Raw genomic sequence first — 23580 nt, 5'->3', positions numbered from 1 at the left:
GACTGAGGGGACCGCAGGGCTGGGCAGGACCTTTGACTTCGTATACAACCACAGGAGCAAGAAAACCTCAGCCCCACTCTACTAACACGCACCTAGTAAAATTCCGCCAACCGAATCTCACCCACGCTAACACGTGGGGAGCGTTGCTTGCACCACGAGTCCCCATTTGGCTCAACCGCCGATGCCAAGTGTGTGGTTCCAGTTGCGACGGCCCCCCGTGAAGTGGCTTCCGGATGTGCGAATGAACCAGGCAGAGTTTCCCTGGCCAAATAGACCCCAGCAAAGCTGAAGTCAACTCCCACATTTGGGATGTACTTCAGAGGTAAAACATTCATCCCGTCTTCTTTCCGGATGTCTGACACCGTGGTTCTCCCCCTGATCCTAAGAGTAGCTGAGGTAGAGACTCACTGAAAGATCTAGGCAGGGAGATCCCATCATGCACAGGCTCTCTCCATTCTCTGACCTGGGAACAACTCTGAGCAGGATTCCACATCTAGGGGGCCTCGGAACTGAGCGGGATTTTCTGAGACACACCAAATGGCTGCTCCCTTTCCGCCGCTGTTGAGGGTCGTTATCTGGATTATCCAGATCACCTAGAAAGTATCCGTATCCAGAATCAATAAGATCAACTCTCTGCTCCTCTGACAGCAGAAGGAGCAGGACCATAAGGAACCAAAGAGCGTGGAAGGAAACGATGTGACAGGAAAGCTCAGAGAACGGCCACAGGGGGTCGTCAGCAGGCCTTCCCACCTGAATCATGAATAATTAATGAAGCGCAAATCAAAGGGGACTCGAGTTTCAGCAGGAGCAATTCATCCAACGGGAGATCGCCGGAGGGCCAACACGATTGAGAGACTGGGAGCCGGGTGCAGTGTCAAAGGGGACGCGACTGGTTCCAAAGCTCAAGAACACCATGGGGTCACTTGGGCTACGTGAGAAAATGCCCCAGTGTGCTGGTTCATCATTCCGACTCCTGCCTGTCTCTTCCCGTCCAAGGAACATGGACCCTAAGTCGTGCAGCTGCAGATGACCATGGGCAGAATTAGGGGCCGTGGCACAAAAGTTCACCGACACGGGAGTTCCACAGAAGGTGCGGTGGATCTTCGCAAATCCAGAGACATGGCAATGGGACCCAGGGAATTAGAGCCTCACAGGCGTCCGGGACACTTTTCAGGCATAATGCCTGGAGTCGCAAGACGAGCTGAAAAAGGAGCCAGGCACTGAAGGACAAAGCGTTGTTGACTTTCCTCATCTGTGTTTCCCAGTGCGGTCCAATTCACGGTGGTTTCCAAGCGCCTCCTGGAGGAGAAAACACATGAGGGTGCGGTCAGGGTTCTCTGCTGACAGACTTACCTTGGGGAAGAAAGAGAAGCTCTGAAGATGGATCATGGCCGTGACTGCACGTCAAGGAGAATCTCCTTGATGACACTGAGGCCCACGTCGAGATAGACTAAATGTGGTCCAATTAAAAGGTGTCTATTTTACCACATTTTTTAAAACAAAACAAAACAAAACAAAACAAAACAAAAAGATGGAAAAGAAGACAGGGGTACAGGCACCAGTGTTACATGTCTGACGGGGAGCATCTATTCTTCAAAGCTTGCAGCTGTACACGTAGGTTTTAGAATGTCTGTCAGCAGTGGACATGATGTTAGAGTGGGCTGTGCAGATAGACCTTTCCAGGTCACGTAATTGGATTAAGTTAATTGCAATTAAGGTACAGGTAACTGATTAGGTTAGGGTACGTTCCATGTCAGGTGACCAGAGGCAGTATAAAAGGCAGCCTGGAAAGCAGAGGTCCCTCTCCGCCCCTTCCTCCGTCGTCCTGGATGCTGCATCGCTTCCAGCGGGGCTGCTCCAGCACCTGCCCATCTCAGCGCCAGCCGGGGAAAGCAAGTAGACGCGTAATTTCAGGTTAGTTTCACTGAACTATTGTTTTTTTCACGCAATCCCTGAGGGGTGTGGGGGTGGGGGGAAGAGACACAGGAGGCCGAAAGAAACCGATCACACTGGGGCTTGCTGGTGGGGAAGGATGTGTTCTCGTTACTAGTAATTCTTGCAACAGAAAACGAGAAAACATATCCGTTTCCACATGTGGGATAAGACCAAGATGGGAATGCGAAAAGAAATGTACTGCAGCATGCTGAATTGGTGGGTAAATGGAAAAAGGACTTTGGAAAAAAGGGTGGTTTGCCCTTCAGCCGTGTAAGACGTCGATGCGATGTGGCACTTGTTCCCCGTTTGTTCAGATGAATTCGTGTGGTATGCGTAAAATACCAGAAAAAATAAATAAGTAAAGAGGGGCTGGAGCTAAAGCCAAAAGGTAGAACAGGAAAGACCATCACCTGCTAGTGTGGTAGAGAGGAAGGTAACTTCTCTCTATGAATTTGTGTTTGGAAGTTGCCTAATGAAATGGCCAGAGTAGCGATTCAAGTTGTCACAGGAAGCATCCCTTATCCCTGACTTCAAACAGACCTGCCAAAGGGTGGCGCAAGCCATGCCCTGTGTCTTCGATCATTCTGTCCGTCAAGGGAGATAGAATCACCGTGTCTTCTACCGGAGTGAATCGTGAGAGACCTAAGTCCAGTCTCCAGAATCAGTTGCTTGTTTGGGGTTGAAAGCTCAACTCCCCATACCTAGGCCACGGGCCCTGTGGCAGGTGCGGTTTACTCTTGGACTAGGTAGTCATGGCAGAGGAACACACAGTATCCGAGGATGCACACAGCACATTGTGTTCTACAGATTTGACCGACTGGTGGTGAGGTCTCCTCATGACCACACCGGCAGGGAGTTAGCAGGTGGCTTCCTGTGGGTGTGTGAATATCCAATGTGCTTAACCATCGACATGTGTGTGTTTGTGTGTGTTTCAGGTGACCCAACAGTCAACCCCTGAAAAAGGCGGTCACAAAACCCCCAGGCGACGAAGATGATGGCACGTCGGGACCCCAAATCTTGGGCCAAGAGGCTGGTGAGAGCCCAGACCCTCCAGAAGCAGCGGAGGGCCCCAGTTGGGCCAAGGGCTCCCCCGCCCGATGAAGAAGATCCCAGGGTAAGTCTAGCCCTGGATCTCTTGGGTATCGGGGTGGGGGTGGGGACGGGGGGAGGGGGTGTCACACGGTCCTCAGAGACTGGGTTGGATTCCAAAGAGCTCTGTCACCACCACCCAGGTTGCTTTTCCCATCCAAGGTGGGCGTGGCTTGGGACCTTCTCCCCGGCCCGATAGGTCCCTTGAGAGACTCTTGGGGGCAACCTCCCTTTCTACTTAGAGTCCTGTGTAGCCACGTTTGGCTGTGTTGTTGACTTCGGGTTCACCGTCGTGCCCCTTGGAACCTTGAGTCCTTCCTTTCAGAGTTCCTCCGTCACGTGGGCTTTGGGAGGGAACATCGTATCCGAACTCTCCCAGCACTTAACGGCCCCCATGCCGGTGTCCCCTCTTTGGAATCCTTATTCAGCTCTGAATTCACAATCCGTCCCAATGTGGACGTGGGATCGCTGCCTGTGGCTTCAGCTCACTCACCGACATCACTTCCTTTCCACCCACAGCTCAAGTGCAAAAACTGCGGGGCCTTTGGCCACACGGCCAGAAGTACCAGGTGCCCCATGAAGTGCTGGAAGGCAGCCCTGGTTCCAGCGACCTTGGGGAAAAAGGAAGGGAAGGAAAACCTGAAACCATGGAAGCCCCAGGTTGAAGCCAACCCGGGGCCCTTGAACAAGGATAAGGGAGAGAAGGAAGAGAGACCAAGGTGAGCAGTGGGAGGGGTTTTCACCACTCTTAGGGTACTGCCTCCTAAGGACATGGTGTCTCTGCACCTGCACACCGTGTGCCTTTCCGTCTCCGGGCCAGGGAAGGAACGCTGCAGAGAAATAGGCCGGAGCTCCGTGTCCTCCGGGGTTCCACACCCAGGAGCTCCTTTGGCTCTGGGAGATTCAGGGACGGGGAGAGGCGGGGGCGCTTCGTGCAGGTTCCCCACGACAGGGGGAAAAGCGATGGAATCCAAATCACAGTCCTTAGTTGGGAAGCCTAGAGGGCCACCTGGGGGACGGGAAGGTTGGCACGTGAGGGAAGGTGCAGAGGCGGAAAGGGCACCAGATGTCCATTTCTGTATCACAAAACACGGAACGGGGCTGGGCCCCACACAGGGTTCTCCCTGTCTCCTGGGGAAAACCAGGGGGCACGGCCTGACCTTTTTCTGTTCTGCAGGCAACAAGACCCGCAGAGGAAGGCTCTCCTCCACATATTTTCTGGGAAACCTCCAGAGAAGCCGCTGCCGAATCGAAAAGGATCCACGGAATCTTCTGATTATCTGAGGGTGAGTGTCACCCCGGGCCCCTGGTCCTTTTCTCCTCTAGGTCACCCTGGTTGATTTCCTTTCAGCTTCCCGTCTGCGGGAGGAAATCGGGGAACCCCTCTTTCTTGCCTTCTTGGGGTCAGGGACTCCACGATCCTTCCAGGTCAATTTGATTCCAGGCGAAGGCATCTGAAGATGCCGTATTTCCTGTTGCTTTCTTTCTGTCCAATTATGGCAAGCCTGCCAACAACATGTTCCTAGCGGCATGAGGAAATTAGTCCCTCAGAGGCCCCAAACGTGGAGAAGGCTAAACCCAGGAACATGCATGTGTTCAGAGAAGACGTCCTGAGTACCCTTGAGCCACCAACCTGCCTTCGGAAGGGCCTCAGTCCGTTCCACTTCATGGAAGGCTGAGTGGAGGCGCTTTGATCCAGTTAATGCCCAAGACGCGATCTTTTGAACAATGGTGTGCTTAGATCAGCTACACATAGCTCGAGAGCGCATCTTTCATGTGTCTTGTCCTGATCAGCACTCAAGTGGAGGGTCTGTCCCTACTTCCAAGGACCGCCTGTCGATACTGTACTAAGAATTTCATGGCGTGTGCACCTTGTCTTTGGATGTGCTTGATTTTCACGTTGGCTCCATGCGGAGGAACTTCTAACCTGTGTTGTTTCCTCTCTTTCAGGTTGCAAGCGGGCCAATGCCGGTCCACACAACCAGTAAGAGGCCGCGCCTGGGCCCTGTCCTCGCTGATCGCTCAGCTACCGAAACGTCTGACAGGGGCTCCGTCTTGGCTTCGCCGTCTCCCCTCAGAAAAGCCAGTCTGAGCTCCTCCTCAAGTCTTGGACCAAAGGAAAGACAGACAGGGGCTGCGGCCGACATCCCTCAGCCTGCAGTCAGGCAGCAGGGCCCCGAGCCTCTCCTCGTGGTGAAGCCGACACACAGCAGCCCTGAGGGTGGCTGCCGAGAAGTTCCCCAGGCTGCCTCCAAAACCCACGGCCTGCTCCAGGCCATCAGACCCCAGGCACAGGACAAACGTCCTGCGGTGACCTCACAGCCCTGCCCGCCAGCCGCCACACACAGCTTGGGCCTAGGCTCCAATCTCAGCTTCGGGCCAGGAGCCAAGAGACCTGCCCAGGCTCGGATTCAGGCTTGCCTGAACTTCCCCAAGAAACCGAGACTGGGTCCCTTCCAGATCCCCGAAAGCGCCATCCAGGGAGGTGAGCTGGGGGCCCCGGAGAATCTCCAACCTCCGCCAGCCGCAACCGAACTTGGACCAAGTACGTCGCCCCAGATGGGCAGGAGGACACCCGCCCAGGTGCCCAGCGTCGACCGGCAGCCTCCGCACAGCAGACCTTGCCTGCCTACTGCCCAGGCCTGCACCATGTCCCATCACCCAGCGGCCAGCCATGATGGGGCCCAGCCTCTCACAGTGCTCTTCCGGAGACTGGAAAACGGACGCTGGAGCTCCAGCCTCCTGGCGGCCCCCTCATTTCACTCTCCTGAGAAGCCGGGAGCCTTCCTCGCTCAGAGCCCTCATGTGTCAGAGAAGTCTGAGGGTCCCCGTGTTCGTGTCCCACCGAGCGTCCTCTATGAGGACCTTCAGGTTTCCTCCTCCTCAGAGGACAGCGATTCTGACCTGGAGTGAGACTGCAGGTGGCAGGGGCTCCTTGGCCTCCAGCTCCCGTGACTTGGAGGGGACTGTGGGACTGAGGAGTGCAGAGCAGAGAGCAGACTCTGTGCGGTGACTCCGAAGCTCCCCGGCTGTGGCGCTTCTGTGGATGTGGGAGCCCAGGCCAGGCAGGGAGCAGATGCAGGGACTCTGCCTCATTGAATTCTGGTGAGGGACGTTGTAGTTCGCGTGGTTCTCCGGAAACGCGCCAGGAAAAGCTTCCGTGCCAGAGATTCGTTGCCTCAGAAACTGCGTGACGCGCAGGAGTCAGACTTCCGCTGGGACGTCAATAGGAAACTGGGGAATTACTGTGTATTTGCTCTCTAGATGACTGAATAAGGGAAAAGTTAGGGAACCCTGAGAGGTGCAGCCCTTCCGCTGTGCCCCGCCCTGAGAGCAGTGTTTCGGACGCTGGGAAGCGTGCTGTGCAGAGCGCTCTCGGGGTCTTTCCTCAGCCTCGAAAACTGGGCTGTGGAATGCCTTTGTACATGTGTGTGTTTAATTGGTTTTGAAGTGAATAAAATTCTCAAAAAGATGACATATTGTCTTTTGACTCTCATTCCGTGTTTGTGTTTAACTGATTTTCCGAGTGAAGGGGTGGCCTGCCCCTCCACACCTGTGGGTGTTTCTAGTCGGGTGGGATGAGAGACGGAGAGAAGAAATAAGACACAGAGACAAAGTATAGGGAGACAACAGTGGGTCCAGGGGACCGGCACTCAGCACACCAAGGACCTGCACCGGCACCGGCCTCTGAGTTCCCTCAGTTTTTATTGATTATGATTTTCATTATTTCAGCAAAAAGGAATGTAGTAGGAGAGCAGGGTGATAATAAGGAGAAGGTCAACAACAACAAAAACAAAAGCAAAAACAAAAAAACACACACGTGAGCCAAAGAATCTATATCATGACTAAGTTCAAGGGAAGGTACTATGCCTGGACATGCACGTAGGCCAGATTTATGTTTCTCTCCACCCAAACATCTCAGCGGAGTAAAGAATAACAAGGCAGCATTACTGCCAACACGTCTCGCCTCCCGCCACAGGGCAGCTTTTCTCCGAGCTCAGAGTTGAACAAATGTACGATCGGGCTTTACACCGAGACATTCAGTTCCCAGGGGCAAGCAGGAGACAGTGGCCTTCCTGCATCTCAACTGCAAGAGGCTTTCCTCTTTGACTAATCCACCTCAGCACAGACCCATTACGGGTGTCAGGCTGGGGGACAGTCAGGTCTTTCCCATCCCACGAGGCCATATTTCAGACTGTCACATGGGGAGAAACCTTGGACAATACCCTGCTTTCAAGGGCAGAGGTCCCTGTGGCTTTCCACGGTGCATTGTGCCCCTGGTTTATTGAGACTAGAGAATGGCAATGACTTTTACCAAGTATACTGCTCGTAAACATTTGGTTAACAAGGCACGCCCTGCACAGCCCTAGATCCCTTAAGCCTCGATGTTATACAACACAGGTTTTTGTGAGCTCCAAGTTGGGTCAAAGGGGCCGCGGCAAAGCTACAAATGATCAACATCTCAGCAAAGCAATTGTTTAAAGTACAGGTCTTTTTCAAAATGGAGTCTCTTATGTCTTCCCCTTCTACATAGACACAGTGACAGTCTGATCTCCCTTTCTTTACCCTACATCCAAGGGCTTGAACATTTCTTGACTTGTTGGCAATCCAAATCGTTATGTCTCCGAAACAGAGTTGACTGAGGGGACCGCAGGGCTGGGCAGGACCTTTGACTTCGTATACAACCACAGGAGCAAGAAAACCTCAGCCCCACTCTACTAACACGCACCTAGTAAAATTCCGCCAACCGAATCTCACCCACGCTAACACGTGGGGAGCGTTGCTTGCACCACGAGTCCCCATTTGGCTCAACCGCCGATGCCAAGTGTGTGGTTCCAGTTGCGACGGCCCCCCGTGAAGTGGCTTCCGGATGTGCGAATGAACCAGGCAGAGTTTCCCTGGCCAAATAGACCCCAGCAAAGCTGAAGTCAACTCCCACATTTGGGATGTACTTCAGAGGTAAAACATTCATCCCGTCTTCTTTCCGGATGTCTGACACCGTGGTTCTCCCCCTGATCCTAAGAGTAGCTGAGGTAGAGACTCACTGAAAGATCTAGGCAGGGAGATCCCATCATGCACAGGCTCTCTCCATTCTCTGACCTGGGAACAACTCTGAGCAGGATTCCACATCTAGGGGGCCTCGGAACTGAGCGGGATTTTCTGAGACACACCAAATGGCTGCTCCCTTTCCGCCGCTGTTGAGGGTCGTTATCTGGATTATCCAGATCACCTAGAAAGTATCCGTATCCAGAATCAATAAGATCAACTCTCTGCTCCTCTGACAGCAGAAGGAGCAGGACCATAAGGAACCAAAGAGCGTGGAAGGAAACGATGTGACAGGAAAGCTCAGAGAACGGCCACAGGGGGTCGTCAGCAGGCCTTCCCACCTGAATCATGAATAATTAATGAAGCGCAAATCAAAGGGGACTCGAGTTTCAGCAGGAGCAATTCATCCAACGGGAGATCGCCGGAGGGCCAACACGATTGAGAGACTGGGAGCCGGGTGCAGTGTCAAAGGGGACGCGACTGGTTCCAAAGCTCAAGAACACCATGGGGTCACTTGGGCTACGTGAGAAAATGCCCCAGTGTGCTGGTTCATCATTCCGACTCCTGCCTGTCTCTTCCCGTCCAAGGAACATGGACCCTAAGTCGTGCAGCTGCAGATGACCATGGGCAGAATTAGGGGCCGTGGCACAAAAGTTCACCGACACGGGAGTTCCACAGAAGGTGCGGTGGATCTTCGCAAATCCAGAGACATGGCAATGGGACCCAGGGAATTAGAGCCTCACAGGCGTCCGGGACACTTTTCAGGCATAATGCCTGGAGTCGCAAGACGAGCTGAAAAAGGAGCCAGGCACTGAAGGACAAAGCGTTGTTGACGTTCCTCATCTGTGTTTCCCAGTGCGGTCCAATTCACGGTGGTTTCCAAGCGCCTCCTGGAGGAGAAAACACATGAGGGTGCGGTCAGGGTTCTCTGCTGACAGACTTACCTTGGGGAAGAAAGAGAAGCTCTGAAGATGGATCATGGCCGTGACTGCACGTCAAGGAGAATCTCCTTGATGACACTGAGGCCCACGTCGAGATAGACTAAATGTGGTCCAATTAAAAGGTGTCTATTTTACCACATTTTTTAAAACAAAACAAAACAAAACAAAACAAAAAGATGGAAAAGAAGACAGGGGTACAGGCACCAGTGTTACATGTCTGACGGGGAGCATCTATTCTTCAAAGCTTGCAGCTGTACACGTAGGTTTTAGAATGTCTGTCAGCAGTGGACATGATGTTAGAGTGGGCTGTGCAGATAGACCTTTCCAGGTCACGTAATTGGATTAAGTTAATTGCAATTAAGGTACAGGTAACTGATTAGGTTAGGGTACGTTCCATGTCAGGTGACCAGAGGCAGTATAAAAGGCAGCCTGGAAAGCAGAGGTCCCTCTCCGCCCCTTCCTCCGTCGTCCTGGATGCTGCATCGCTTCCAGCGGGGCTGCTCCAGCACCTGCCCATCTCAGCGCCAGCCGGGGAAAGCAAGTAGACGCGTAATTTCAGGTTAGTTTCACTGAACTATTGTTTTTTTCACGCAATCCCTGAGGGGTGTGGGGGTGGGGGGAAGAGACACAGGAGGCCGAAAGAAACCGATCACACTGGGGCTTGCTGGTGGGGAAGGATGTGTTCTCGTTACTAGTAATTCTTGCAACAGAAAACGAGAAAACATATCCGTTTCCACATGTGGGATAAGACCAAGATGGGAATGCGAAAAGAAATGTACTGCAGCATGCTGAATTGGTGGGTAAATGGAAAAAGGACTTTGGAAAAAAGGGTGGTTTGCCCTTCAGCCGTGTAAGACGTCGATGCGATGTGGCACTTGTTCCCCGTTTGTTCAGATGAATTCGTGTGGTATGCGTAAAATACCAGAAAAAATAAATAAGTAAAGAGGGGCTGGAGCTAAAGCCAAAAGGTAGAACAGGAAAGACCATCACCTGCTAGTGTGGTAGAGAGGAAGGTAACTTCTCTCTATGAATTTGTGTTTGGAAGTTGCCTAATGAAATGGCCAGAGTAGCGATTCAAGTTGTCACAGGAAGCATCCCTTATCCCTGACTTCAAACAGACCTGCCAAAGGGTGGCGCAAGCCATGCCCTGTGTCTTCGATCATTCTGTCCGTCAAGGGAGATAGAATCACCGTGTCTTCTACCGGAGTGAATCGTGAGAGACCTAAGTCCAGTCTCCAGAATCAGTTGCTTGTTTGGGGTTGAAAGCTCAACTCCCCATACCTAGGCCACGGGCCCTGTGGCAGGTGCGGTTTACTCTTGGACTAGGTAGTCATGGCAGAGGAACACACAGTATCCGAGGATGCACACAGCACATTGTGTTCTACAGATTTGACCGACTGGTGGTGAGGTCTCCTCATGACCACACCGGCAGGGAGTTAGCAGGTGGCTTCCTGTGGGTGTGTGAATATCCAATGTGCTTAACCATCGACATGTGTGTGTTTGTGTGTGTTTCAGGTGACCCAACAGTCAACCCCTGAAAAAGGCGGTCACAAAACCCCCAGGCGACGAAGATGATGGCACGTCGGGACCCCAAATCTTGGGCCAAGAGGCTGGTGAGAGCCCAGACCCTCCAGAAGCAGCGGAGGGCCCCAGTTGGGCCAAGGGCTCCCCCGCCCGATGAAGAAGATCCCAGGGTAAGTCTAGCCCTGGATCTCTTGGGTATCGGGGTGGGGTTGGGGACGGGGGTAGGGGGTGTCACACGGTCCTCAGAGACTGGGTTGGATTCCAAAGAGCTCTGTCACCACCACCCAGGTTGCTTTTCCCATCCAAGGTGGGCGTGGCTTGGGACCTTCTCCCCGGCCCGATAGGTCCCTTGAGAGACTCTTGGGGGCAACCTCCCTTTCTACTTAGAGTCCTGTGTAGCCACGTTTGGCTGTGTTGTTGACTTCGGGTTCACCGTCGTGCCCCTTGGAACCTTGAGTCCTTCCTTTCAGAGTTCCTCCGTCACGTGGGCTTTGGGAGGGAACATCGTATCCGAACTCTCCCAGCACTTAACGGCCCCCATGCCGGTGTCCCCTCTTTGGAATCCTTATTCAGCTCTGAATTCACAATCCGTCCCAATGTGGACGTGGGATCGCTGCCTGTGGCTTCAGCTCACTCACCGACATCACTTCCTTTCCACCCACAGCTCAAGTGCAAAAACTGCGGGGCCTTTGGCCACACGGCCAGAAGTACCAGGTGCCCCATGAAGTGCTGGAAGGCAGCCCTGGTTCCAGCGACCTTGGGGAAAAAGGAAGGGAAGGAAAACCTGAAACCATGGAAGCCCCAGGTTGAAGCCAACCCGGGGCCCTTGAACAAGGATAAGGGAGAGAAGGAAGAGAGACCAAGGTGAGCAGTGGGAGGGGTTTTCACCACTCTTAGGGTACTGCCTCCTAAGGACATGGTGTCTCTGCACCTGCACACCGTGTGCCTTTCCGTCTCCGGGCCAGGGAAGGAACGCTGCAGAGAAATAGGCCGGAGCTCCGTGTCCTCCGGGGTTCCACACCCAGGAGCTCCTTTGGCTCTGGGAGATTCAGGGACGGGGAGAGGCGGGGGCGCTTCGTGCAGGTTCCCCACGACAGGGGGAAAAGCGATGGAATCCAAATCACAGTCCTTAGTTGGGAAGCCTAGAGGGCCACCTGGGGGACGGGAAGGTTGGCACGTGAGGGAAGGTGCAGAGGCGGAAAGGGCACCAGATGTCCATTTCTGTATCACAAAACACGGAACGGGGCTGGGCCCCACACAGGGTTCTCCCTGTCTCCTGGGGAAAACCAGGGGGCACGGCCTGACCTTTTTCTGTTCTGCAGGCAACAAGACCCGCAGAGGAAGGCTCTCCTCCACATATTTTCTGGGAAACCTCCAGAGAAGCCGCTGCCGAATCGAAAAGGATCCACGGAATCTTCTGATTATCTGAGGGTGAGTGTCACCCCGGGCCCCTGGTCCTTTTCTCCTCTAGGTCACCCTGGTTGATTTCCTTTCAGCTTCCCGTCTGCGGGAGGAAATCGGGGAACCCCTCTTTCTTGCCTTCTTGGGGTCAGGGACTCCACGATCCTTCCAGGTCAATTTGATTCCAGGCGAAGGCATCTGAAGATGCCGTATTTCCTGTTGCTTTCTTTCTGTCCAATTATGGCAAGCCTGCCAACAACATGTTCCTAGCGGCATGAGGAAATTAGTCCCTCAGAGGCCCCAAACGTGGAGAAGGCTAAACCCAGGAACATGCATGTGTTCAGAGAAGACGTCCTGAGTACCCTTGAGCCACCAACCTGCCTTCGGAAGGGCCTCAGTCCGTTCCACTTCATGGAAGGCTGAGTGGAGGCGCTTTGATCCAGTTAATGCCCAAGACGCGATCTTTTGAACAATGGTGTGCTTAGATCAGCTACACATAGCTCGAGAGCGCATCTTTCATGTGTCTTGTCCTGATCAGCACTCAAGTGGAGGGTCTGTCCCTACTTCCAAGGACCGCCTGTCGATACTGTACTAAGAATTTCATGGCGTGTGCACCTTGTCTTTGGATGTGCTTGATTTTCACGTTGGCTCCATGCGGAGGAACTTCTAACCTGTGTTGTTTCCTCTCTTTCAGGTTGCAAGCGGGCCAATGCCGGTCCACACAACCAGTAAGAGGCCGCGCCTGGGCCCTGTCCTCGCTGATCGCTCAGCTACCGAAACGTCTGACAGGGGCTCCGTCTTGGCTTCGCCGTCTCCCCTCAGAAAAGCCAGTCTGAGCTCCTCCTCAAGTCTTGGACCAAAGGAAAGACAGACAGGGGCTGCGGCCGACATCCCTCAGCCTGCAGTCAGGCAGCAGGGCCCCGAGCCTCTCCTCGTGGTGAAGCCGACACACAGCAGCCCTGAGGGTGGCTGCCGAGAAGTTCCCCAGGCTGCCTCCAAAACCCACGGCCTGCTCCAGGCCATCAGACCCCAGGCACAAGACATACGTCCTGCGGTGACCTCACAGCCCTGCCCGCCAGCCGCCACACACAGCTTGGGCCTAGGCTCCAATCTCAGCTTCGGGCCAGGAGCCAAGAGACCTGCCCAGGCTCGGATTCAGGCTTGCCTGAACTTCCCCAAGAAACCGAGACTGGGTCCCTTCCAGATCCCCGAAAGCGCCATCCAGGGAGGTGAGCTGGGGGCCCCGGAGAATCTCCAACCTCCGCCAGCCGCAACCGAACTTGGACCAAGTACGTCGCCCCAGATGGGCAGGAGGACACCCGCCCAGGTGCCCAGCGTCGACCGGCAGCCTCCGCACAGCAGACCTTGCCTGCCTACTGCCCAGGCCTGCACCATGTCCCATCACCCAGCGGCCAGCCATGATGGGGCCCAGCCTCTCACAGTGCTCTTCCGGAGACTGGAAAACGGACGCTGGAGCTCCAGCCTCCTGGCGGCCCCCTCATTTCACTCTCCTGAGAAGCCGGGAGCCTTCCTCGCTCAGAGCCCTCATGTGTCAGAGAAGTCTGAGGGTCCCCGTGTTCGTGTCCCACCGAGCGTCCTCTATGAGGACCTTCAGGTTTCCTCCTCCTCAGAGGACAGCGATTCTGACCTGGAGTGAGACTGCAGGTGGCAGGGGCTCCTTGGCCTCCAGCTCCCGTGACTTGGAGGGGACTGTGGGACTGAGGAGTGCAGAGCAGAGAGCAGACTCTGTGCGGTGACTCCGAAGCTCCCCGGCTGTGGCGCTTCTGTGGATGTGGGAGCCCAGGCCAGGCAGGGAGCAGATGCAGGGACTCTGCCTCATTGAATTCTGGTGAGGGACGTTGTAGTTCGCGTGGTTCTCCGGAAACGCGCCAGGAAAAGCTTCCGTGCCAGAGATTCGTTGCCTCAGAAACTGCGTGACGCGCAGGAGTCAGACTTCCGCTGGGACGTCAATAGGAAACTGGGGAATTACTGTGTATTTGCTCTCTAGATGACTGAATAAGGGAAAAGTTAGGGAACCCTGAGAGGTGCAGCCCTTCCGCTGTGCCCCGCCCTGAGAGCAGTGTTTCGGACGCTGGGAAGCGTGCTGTGCAGAGCGCTCTCGGGGTCTTTCCTCAGCCTCGAAAACTGGGCTGTGGAATGCCTTTGTACATGTGTGTGTTTAATTGGTTTTGAAGTGAATAAAATTCTCAAAAAGATGACATATTGTCTTTTGACTCTCATTCCGTGTTTGTGTTTAACTGATTTTCCGAGTGAAGGGGTGGCCTGCCCCTCCACACCTGTGGGTGTTTCTAGTCGGGTGGGATGAGAGACGGAGAGAAGAAATAAGACACAGAGACAAAGTATAGGGAGACAACAGTGGGTCCAGGGGACCGGCACTCAGCACACCAAGGACCTGCACCGGCACCGGCCTCTGAGTTCCCTCAGTTTTTATTGATTATGATTTTCATTATTTCAGCAAAAAGGAATGTAGTAGGAGAGCAGGGTGATAATAAGGAGAAGGTCAACAACAACAAAACAAAAAAAACAAACAAAAAAAAACACACACGTGAGCCAAAGAATCTATATCATGACTAAGTTCAAGGGAAGGTACTATGCCTGGACATGCACGTAGGCCAGATTTATGTTTCTCTCCACCCAAACATCTCAGCGGAGTAAAGAATAACAAGGCAGCATTACTGCCAACACGTCTCGCCTCCCGCCACAGGGCAGCTTTTCTCCGAGCTCAGAGTTGAACAAATGTACGATCGGGCTTTACACCGAGACATTCAGTTCCCAGGGGCAAGCAGGAGACAGTGGCCTTCCTGCATCTCAACTGCAAGAGGCTTTCCTCTTTGACTAATCCACCTCAGCACAGACCCATTACGGGTGTCAGGCTGGGGGACAGTCAGGTCTTTCCCATCCCACGAGGCCATATTTCAGACTGTCACATGGGGAGAAACCTTGGACAATACCCTGCTTTCAAGGGCAGAGGTCCCTGTGGCTTTCCACGGTGCATTGTGCCCCTGGTTTATTGAGACTAGAGAATGGCAATGACTTTTACCAAGTATACTGCTCGTAAACATTTGGTTAACAAGGCACGCCCTGCACAGCCCTAGATCCCTTAAGCCTCGATGTTATACAACACAGGTTTTTGTGAGCTCCAAGTTGGGTCAAAGGGGCCGCGGCAAAGCTACAAATGATCAACATCTCAGCAAAGCAATTGTTTAAAGTACAGGTCTTTTTCAAAATGGAGTCTCTTATGTCTTCCCCTTCTACATAGACACAGTGACAGTCTGATCTCCCTTTCTTTACCCTACATCCAAGGGCTTGAACATTTCTTGACTTGTTGGCAATCCAAATCGTTATGTCTCCGAAACAGAGTTGACTGAGGGGACCGCAGGGCTGGGCAGGACCTTTGACTTCGTATACAACCACAGGAGCAAGAAAACCTCAGCCCCACTCTACTAACACGCACCTAGTAAAATTCCGCCAACCGAATCTCACCCACGCTAACACGTGGGGAGCGTTGCTTGCACCACGAGTCCCCATTTGGCTCAACCGCCGATGCCAAGTGTGTGGTTCCAGTTGCGACGGCCCCCCGTGAAGTGGCTTCCGGATGTGCGAATGAACCAGGCAGAGTTTCCCTGGCCAAATAGACCCCAGCAAAGCTGAAGTCAACTCCCACATTTGGGATGTACTTCAGAGGTAAAACATTCATCCCGTCTTCTTTCCGGATGTCTGACACCGTGGTTCTCCCCCTGATCCTAAGAGTAGCTGAGGTAGAGACTCACTGAAAGATCTAGGCAGGGAGATCCCATCATGCACAGGCTCTCTCCATTCTCTGACCTGGGAACAACTCTGAGCAGGATTCCACATCTAGGGGGCCTCGGAACTGAGCGGGATTTTCTGAGACACACCAAATGGCTGCTCCCTTTCCGCCGCTGTTGAGGGTCGTTATCTGGATTATCCAGATCACCTAGAAAGTATCCGTATCCAGAATCAATAAGATCAACTCTCTGCTCCTCTGACAGCAGAAGGAGCAGGACCATAAGGAACCAAAGAGCGTGGAAGGAAACGATGTGACAGGAAAGCTCAGAGAACGGCCACAGGGGGTCGTCAGCAGGCCTTCCCACCTGAATCATGAATAATTAATGAAGCGCAAATCAAAGGGGACTCGAGTTTCAGCAGGAGCAATTCATCCAACGGGAGATCGCCGGAGGGCCAACACGATTGAGAGACTGGGAGCCGGGTGCAGTGTCAAAGGGGACGCGACTGGTTCCAAAGCTCAAGAACACCATGGGGTCACTTGGGCTACGTGAGAAAATGCCCCAGTGTGCTGGTTCATCATTCCGACTCCTGCCTGTCTCTTCCCGTCCAAGGAACATGGACCCTAAGTCGTGCAGCTGCAGATGACCATGGGCAGAATTAGGGGCCGTGGCACAAAAGTTCACCGACACGGGAGTTCCACAGAAGGTGCGGTGGATCTTCGCAAATCCAGAGACATGGCAATGGGACCCAGGGAATTAGAGCCTCACAGGCGTCCGGGACACTTTTCAGGCATAATGCCTGGAGTCGCAAGACGAGCTGAAAAAGGAGCCAGGCACTGAAGGACAAAGCGTTGTTGACGTTCCTCATCTGTGTTTCCCAGTGCGGTCCAATTCACGGTGGTTTCCAAGCGCCTCCTGGAGGAGAAAACACATGAGGGTGCGGTCAGGGTTCTCTGCTGACAGACTTACCTTGGGGAAGAAAGAGAAGCTCTGAAGATGGATCATGGCCGTGACTGCACGTCAAGGAGAATCTCCTTGATGACACTGAGGCCCACGTCGAGATAGACTAAATGTGGTCCAATTAAAAGGTGTCTATTTTACCACATTTTTTAAAACAAAACAAAACAAAACAAAACAAAACAAAAAGATGGAAAAGAAGACAGGGGTACAGGCACCAGTGTTACATGTCTGACGGGGAGCATCTATTCTTCAAAGCTTGCAGCTGTACACGTAGGTTTTAGAATGTCTGTCAGCAGTGGACATGATGTTAGAGTGGGCTGTGCAGATAGACCTTTCCAGGTCACGTAGTTGGATTAAGTTAATTGCAATTAAGGTACAGGTAACTGATTAGGTTAGGGTACGTTCCATGTCAGGTGACCAGAGGCAGTATAAAAGGCAGCCTGGAAAGCAGAGGTCCCTCTCCGCCCCTTCCTCCGTCGTCCTGGATGCTGCATCGCTTCCAGCGGGGCTGCTCCAGCACCTGCCCATCTCAGCGCCAGCCGGGGAAAGCAAGTAGACGTGTAATTTCAGGTTAGTTTCACTGAACTATTGTTTTTTTCACGCAATCCCTGAGGGGTGTGGGGGTGGGGGGAAGAGACACAGGAGGCCGAAAGAAACCGATCACACTGGGGCTTGCTGGTGGGGAAGGATGTGTTCTCGTTACTAGTAATTCTTGCAACAGAAAACGAGAAAACATATCCGTCTCCACATGTGGGATAAGACCAAGATGGGAATGCGAAAAGAAATGTACTGCAGCATGCTGAATTGGTGGGTAAATGGAAAAAGGACTTTGGAAAAAAGGGTGGTTTGCCCTTCAGCCGTGTAAGACGTCGATACGATGTGGCACTTGTTCCCCGTTTGTTCAGATGAATTCGTGTGGTATGCGTAAAATACCAGAAAAAATAAATAAGTAAAGAGGGGCTGGAGCTAAAGCCAAAAGGTAGAACAGGAAAGACCATCACCTGCTAGTGTGGTAGAGAGGAAGGTAACTTCTCTCTATGAATTTGTGTTTGGAAGTTGCCTAATGAAATGGCCAGAGTAGCGAGTCAAGTTGTCACAGGAAGCATCCCTTATCCCTGACTTCAAACAGACCTGCCAAAGGGTGGCGCAAGCCATGCCCTGTGTCTTCGATCATTCTGTCCGTCAAGGGAGATAGAATCACCGCGTCTTCTACCGGAGTGAATCGTGAGAGACCTAAGTCCAGTCTCCAGAATCAGTTGCTTGTTTGGGGTTGAAAGCTCAACTCCCCATACCTAGGCCACGGGCCCTGTGGCAGGTGCGGTTTACTCTTGGACTAGGTAGTCATGGCAGAGGAACACACAGTATCCGAGGATGCACACAGCACATTGTGTTCTACAGATTTGACCGACTGGTGGTGAGGTCTCCTCATGACCACACCGGCAGGGAGTTAGCAGGTGGCTTCCTGTGGGTGTGTGAATATCCAATGTGCTTAACCATCGACATGTGTGTGTTTGTGTGTGTTTCAGGTGACCCAACAGTCAACCCCTGAAAAAGGCGGTCACAAAACCCCCAGGCGACGAAGATGATGGCACGTCGGGACCCCAAATCTTGGGCCAAGAGGCTGGTGAGAGCCCAGACCCTCCAGAAGCAGCGGAGGGCCCCAGTTGGGCCAAGGGCTCCCCCGCCCGATGAAGAAGATCCCAGGGTAAGTCTAGCCCTGGATCTCTTGGGTATCGGGGTGGGGTTGGGGACGGGGGTAGGGGGTGTCACACGGTCCTCAGAGACTGGGTTGGATTCCAAAGAGCTCTGTCACCACCACCCAGGTTGCTTTTCCCATCCAAGGTGGGCGTGGCTTGGGACCTTCTCCCCGGCCCGATAGGTCCCTTGAGAGACTCTTGGGGGCAACCTCCCTTTCTACTTAGAGTCCTGTGTAGCCACGTTTGGCTGTGTTGTTGACTTCGGGTTCACCGTCGTGCCCCTTGGAACCTTGAGTCCTTCCTTTCAGAGTTCCTCCGTCACGTGGGCTTTGGGAGGGAACATCGTATCCGAACTCTCCCAGCACTTAACGGCCCCCATGCCGGTGTCCCCTCTTTGGAATCCTTATTCAGCTCTGAATTCACAATCCGTCCCAATGTGGACGTGGGATCGCTGCCTGTGGCTTCAGCTCACTCACCGACATCACTTCCTTTCCACCCACAGCTCAAGTGCAAAAACTGCGGGGCCTTTGGCCACACGGCCAGAAGTACCAGGTGCCCCATGAAGTGCTGGAAGGCAGCCCTGGTTCCAGCGACCTTGGGGAAAAAGGAAGGGAAGGAAAACCTGAAACCATGGAAGCCCCAGGTTGAAGCCAACCCGGGGCCCTTGAACAAGGATAAGGGAGAGAAGGAAGAGAGACCAAGGTGAGCAGTGGGAGGGGTTTTCACCACTCTTAGGGTACTGCCTCCTAAGGACATGGTGTCTCTGCACCTGCACACCGTGTGCCTTTCCGTCTCCGGGCCAGGGAAGGAACGCTGCAGAGAAATAGGCCGGAGCTCCGTGTCCTCCGGGGTTCCACACCCAGGAGCTCCTTTGGCTCTGGGAGATTCAGGGACGGGGAGAGGCGGGGGCGCTTCGTGCAGGTTCCCCACGACAGGGGGAAAAGCGATGGAATCCAAATCACAGTCCTTAGTTGGGAAGCCTAGAGGGCCACCTGGGGGACGGGAAGGTTGGCACGTGAGGGAAGGTGCAGAGGCGGAAAGGGCACCAGATGTCCATTTCTGTATCACAAAACACGGAACGGGGCTGGGCCCCACACAGGGTTCTCCCTGTCTCCTGGGGAAAACCAGGGGGCACGGCCTGACCTTTTTCTGTTCTGCAGGCAACAAGACCCGCAGAGGAAGGCTCTCCTCCACATATTTTCTGGGAAACCTCCAGAGAAGCCGCTGCCGAATCGAAAAGGATCCACGGAATCTTCTGATTATCTGAGGGTGAGTGTCACCCCGGGCCCCTGGTCCTTTTCTCCTCTAGGTCACCCTGGTTGATTTCCTTTCAGCTTCCCGTCTGCGGGAGGAAATCGGGGAACCCCTCTTTCTTGCCTTCTTGGGGTCAGGGACTCCACGATCCTTCCAGGTCAATTTGATTCCAGGCGAAGGCATCTGAAGATGCCGTATTTCCTGTTGCTTTCTTTCTGTCCAATTATGGCAAGCCTGCCAACAACATGTTCCTAGCGGCATGAGGAAATTAGTCCCTCAGAGGCCCCAAACGTGGAGAAGGCTAAACCCAGGAACATGCATGTGTTCAGAGAAGACGTCCTGAGTACCCTTGAGCCACCAACCTGCCTTCGGAAGGGCCTCAGTCCGTTCCACTTCATGGAAGGCTGAGTGGAGGCGCTTTGATCCAGTTAATGCCCAAGACGCGATCTTTTGAACAATGGTGTGCTTAGATCAGCTACACATAGCTCGAGAGCGCATCTTTCATGTGTCTTGTCCTGATCAGCACTCAGGTGGAGGGTCTGTCCCTACTTCCAAGGACCGCCTGTCGATACTGTACTAAGAATTTCATGGCGTGTGCACCTTGTCTTTGGATGTGCTTGATTTTCACGTTGGCTCCATGCGGAGGAACTTCTAACCTGTGTTGTTTCCTCTCTTTCAGGTTGCAAGCGGGCCAATGCCGGTCCACACAACCAGTAAGAGGCCGCGCCTGGGCCCTGTCCTCGCTGATCGCTCAGCTACCGAAACGTCTGACAGGGGCTCCGTCTTGGCTTCGCCGTCTCCCCTCAGAAAAGCCAGTCTGAGCTCCTCCTCAAGTCTTGGACCAAAGGAAAGACAGACAGGGGCTGCGGCCGACATCCCTCAGCCTGCAGTCAGGCAGCAGGGCCCCGAGCCTCTCCTCGTGGTGAAGCCGACACACAGCAGCCCTGAGGGTGGCTGCCGAGAAGTTCCCCAGGCTGCCTCCAAAACCCACGGCCTGCTCCAGGCCATCAGACCCCAGGCACAAGACATACGTCCTGCGGTGACCTCACAGCCCTGCCCGCCAGCCGCCACACACAGCTTGGGCCTAGGCTCCAATCTCAGCTTCGGGCCAGGAGCCAAGAGACCTGCCCAGGCTCGGATTCAGGCTTGCCTGAACTTCCCCAAGAAACCGAGACTGGGTCCCTTCCAGATCCCCGAAAGCGCCATCCAGGGAGGTGAGCTGGGGGCCCCGGAGAATCTCCAACCTCCGCCAGCCGCAACCGAACTTGGACCAAGTACGTCGCCCCAGATGGGCAGGAGGACACCCGCCCAGGTGCCCAGCGTCGACCGGCAGCCTCCGCACAGCAGACCTTGCCTGCCTACTGCCCAGGCCTGCACCATGTCCCATCACCCAGCGGCCAGCCATGATGGGGCCCAGCCTCTCACAGTGCTCTTCCGGAGACTGGAAAACGGACGCTGGAGCTCCAGCCTCCTGGCGGCCCCCTCATTTCACTCTCCTGAGAAGCCGGGAGCCTTCCTCGCTCAGAGCCCTCATGTGTCAGAGAAGTCTGAGGGTCCCCGTGTTCGTGTCCCACCGAGCGTCCTCTATGAGGACCTTCAGGTTTCCTCCTCCTCAGAGGACAGCGATTCTGACCTGGAGTGAGACTGCAGGTGGCAGGGGCTCCTTGGCCTCCAGCTCCCGTGACTTGGAGGGGACTGTGGGACTGAGGAGTGCAGAGCAGAGAGCAGACTCTGTGCGGTGACTCCGAAGCTCCCCGGCTGTGGCGCTTCTGTGGATGTGGGAGCCCAGGCCAGGCAGGGAGCAGATGCAGGGACTCTGCCTCATTGAATTCTGGTGAGGGACGTTGTAGTTCGCGTGGTTCTCCGGAAACGCGCCAGGAAAAGCTTCCGTGCCAGAGATTCGTTGCCTCAGAAACTGCGTGACGCGCAGGAGTCAGACTTCCGCTGGGACGTCAATAGGAAACTGGGGAATTACTGTGTATTTGCTCTCTAGATGACTGAATAAGGGAAAAGTTAGGGAACCCTGAGAGGTGCAGCCCTTCCGCTGTGCCCCGCCCTGAGAGCAGTGTTTCGGACGCTGGGAAGCGTGCTGTGCAGAGCGCTCTCGGGGTCTTTCCTCAGCCTCGAAAACTGGGCTGTGGAATGCCTTTGTACATGTGTGTGTTTAATTGGTTTTGAAGTGAATAAAATTCTCAAAAAGATGACATATTGTCTTTTGACTCTCATTCCGTGTTTGTGTTTAACTGATTTTCCGAGTGAAGGGGTGGCCTGCCCCTCCACACCTGTGGGTGTTTCTAGTCGGGTGGGATGAGAGACGGAGAGAAGAAATAAGACACAGAGACAAAGTATAGGGAGACAACAGTGGGTCCAGGGGACCGGCACTCAGCACACCAAGGACCTGCACCGGCACCGGCCTCTGAGTTCCCTCAGTTTTTATTGATTATGATTTTCATTATTTCAGCAAAAAGGAATGTAGTAGGAGAGCAGGGTGATAATAAGGAGAAGGTCAACAACAACAAAACAAAAAAAACAAACAAAAAAAAACACACACGTGAGCCAAAGAATCTATATCATGACTAAGTTCAAGGGAAGGTACTATGCCTGGACATGCACGTAGGCCAGATTTATGTTTCTCTCCACCCAAACATCTCAGCGGAGTAAAGAATAACAAGGCAGCATTACTGCCAACACGTCTCGCCTCCCGCCACAGGGCAGCTTTTCTCCGAGCTCAGAGTTGAACAAATGTACGATCGGGCTTTACACCGAGACATTCAGTTCCCAGGGGCAAGCAGGAGACAGTGGCCTTCCTGCATCTCAACTGCAAGAGGCTTTCCTCTTTGACTAATCCACCTCAGCACAGACCCATTACGGGTGTCAGGCTGGGGGACAGTCAGGTCTTTCCCATCCCACGAGGCCATATTTCAGACTGTCACATGGGGAGAAACCTTGGACAATACCCTGCTTTCAAGGGCAGAGGTCCCTGTGGCTTTCCACGGTGCATTGTGCCCCTGGTTTATTGAGACTAGAGAATGGCAATGACTTTTACCAAGTATACTGCTCGTAAACATTTGGTTAACAAGGCACGCCCTGCACAGCCCTAGATCCCTTAAGCCTCGATGTTATACAACACAGGTTTTTGTGAGCTCCAAGTTGGGTCAAAGGGGCCGCGGCAAAGCTACAAATGATCAACATCTCAGCAAAGCAATTGTTTAAAGTACAGGTCTTTTTCAAAATGGAGTCTCTTATGTCTTCCCCTTCTACATAGACACAGTGACAGTCTGATCTCCCTTTCTTTACCCTACATCCAAGGGCTTGAACATTTCTTGACTTGTTGGCAATCCAAATCGTTATGTCTCCGAAACAGAGTTGACTGAGGGGACCGCAGGGCTGGGCAGGACCTTTGACTTCGTATACAACCACAGGAGCAAGAAAACCTCAGCCCCACTCTACTAACACGCACCTAGTAAAATTCCGCCAACCGAATCTCACCCACGCTAACACGTGGGGAGCGTTGCTTGCACCACGAGTCCCCATTTGGCTCAACCGCCGATGCCAAGTGTGTGGTTCCAGTTGCGACGGCCCCCCGTGAAGTGGCTTCCGGATGTGCGAATGAACCAGGCAGAGTTTCCCTGGCCAAATAGACCCCAGCAAAGCTGAAGTCAACTCCCACATTTGGGATGTACTTCAGAGGTAAAACATTCATCCCGTCTTCTTTCCGGATGTCTGACACCGTGGTTCTCCCCCTGATCCTAAGAGTAGCTGAGGTAGAGACTCACTGAAAGATCTAGGCAGGGAGATCCCATCATGCACAGGCTCTCTCCATTCTCTGACCTGGGAACAACTCTGAGCAGGATTCCACATCTAGGGGGCCTCGGAACTGAGCGGGATTTTCTGAGACACACCAAATGGCTGCTCCCTTTCCGCCGCTGTTGAGGGTCGTTATCTGGATTATCCAGATCACCTAGA

The 23580-nt window shown here is 53.7% G+C and overlaps 2 protein-coding genes across 2 annotated transcripts; both read left to right on the top strand.

The window, feature by feature from the left end:
- Positions 1-2870: 2870 nt before the first annotated feature.
- Positions 2871-5937, top strand: LOC129135831 (protein FAM90A15). The gene is made up of 4 exons (XM_054657644.2): positions 2871-3049; positions 3544-3743; positions 4202-4310; positions 4975-5937. Exons 1-4 carry the CDS (start codon positions 2927-2929, stop codon positions 5935-5937), a joined length of 1395 nt encoding a protein of 464 aa, XP_054513619.1. The 5' UTR covers positions 2871-2926.
- Positions 5938-18189: 12252 nt separating this feature from the next.
- Positions 18190-21808, top strand: LOC134810727 (protein FAM90A15-like). Its single transcript, XM_063816775.1, has 4 exons — positions 18190-18368; positions 18863-19062; positions 19521-19629; positions 20294-21808. The coding sequence occupies exons 1-4, from the start codon at positions 18246-18248 to the stop codon at positions 21254-21256; spliced, it is 1395 nt and encodes a 464-aa protein (XP_063672845.1). The 5' UTR covers positions 18190-18245; the 3' UTR covers positions 21257-21808.
- The last annotated feature ends 1772 nt before the right edge of the window (positions 21809-23580 follow it).

The sequence above is a fragment of the Pan troglodytes genome, chromosome 7, assembly GCF_028858775.2.
Source record: "Pan troglodytes isolate AG18354 chromosome 7, NHGRI_mPanTro3-v2.0_pri, whole genome shotgun sequence".
NCBI classification, from domain to species: Eukaryota; Metazoa; Chordata; class Mammalia; order Primates; family Hominidae; genus Pan; species Pan troglodytes.
This window is presented reverse-complemented; position numbering and strand designations above follow the sequence as displayed.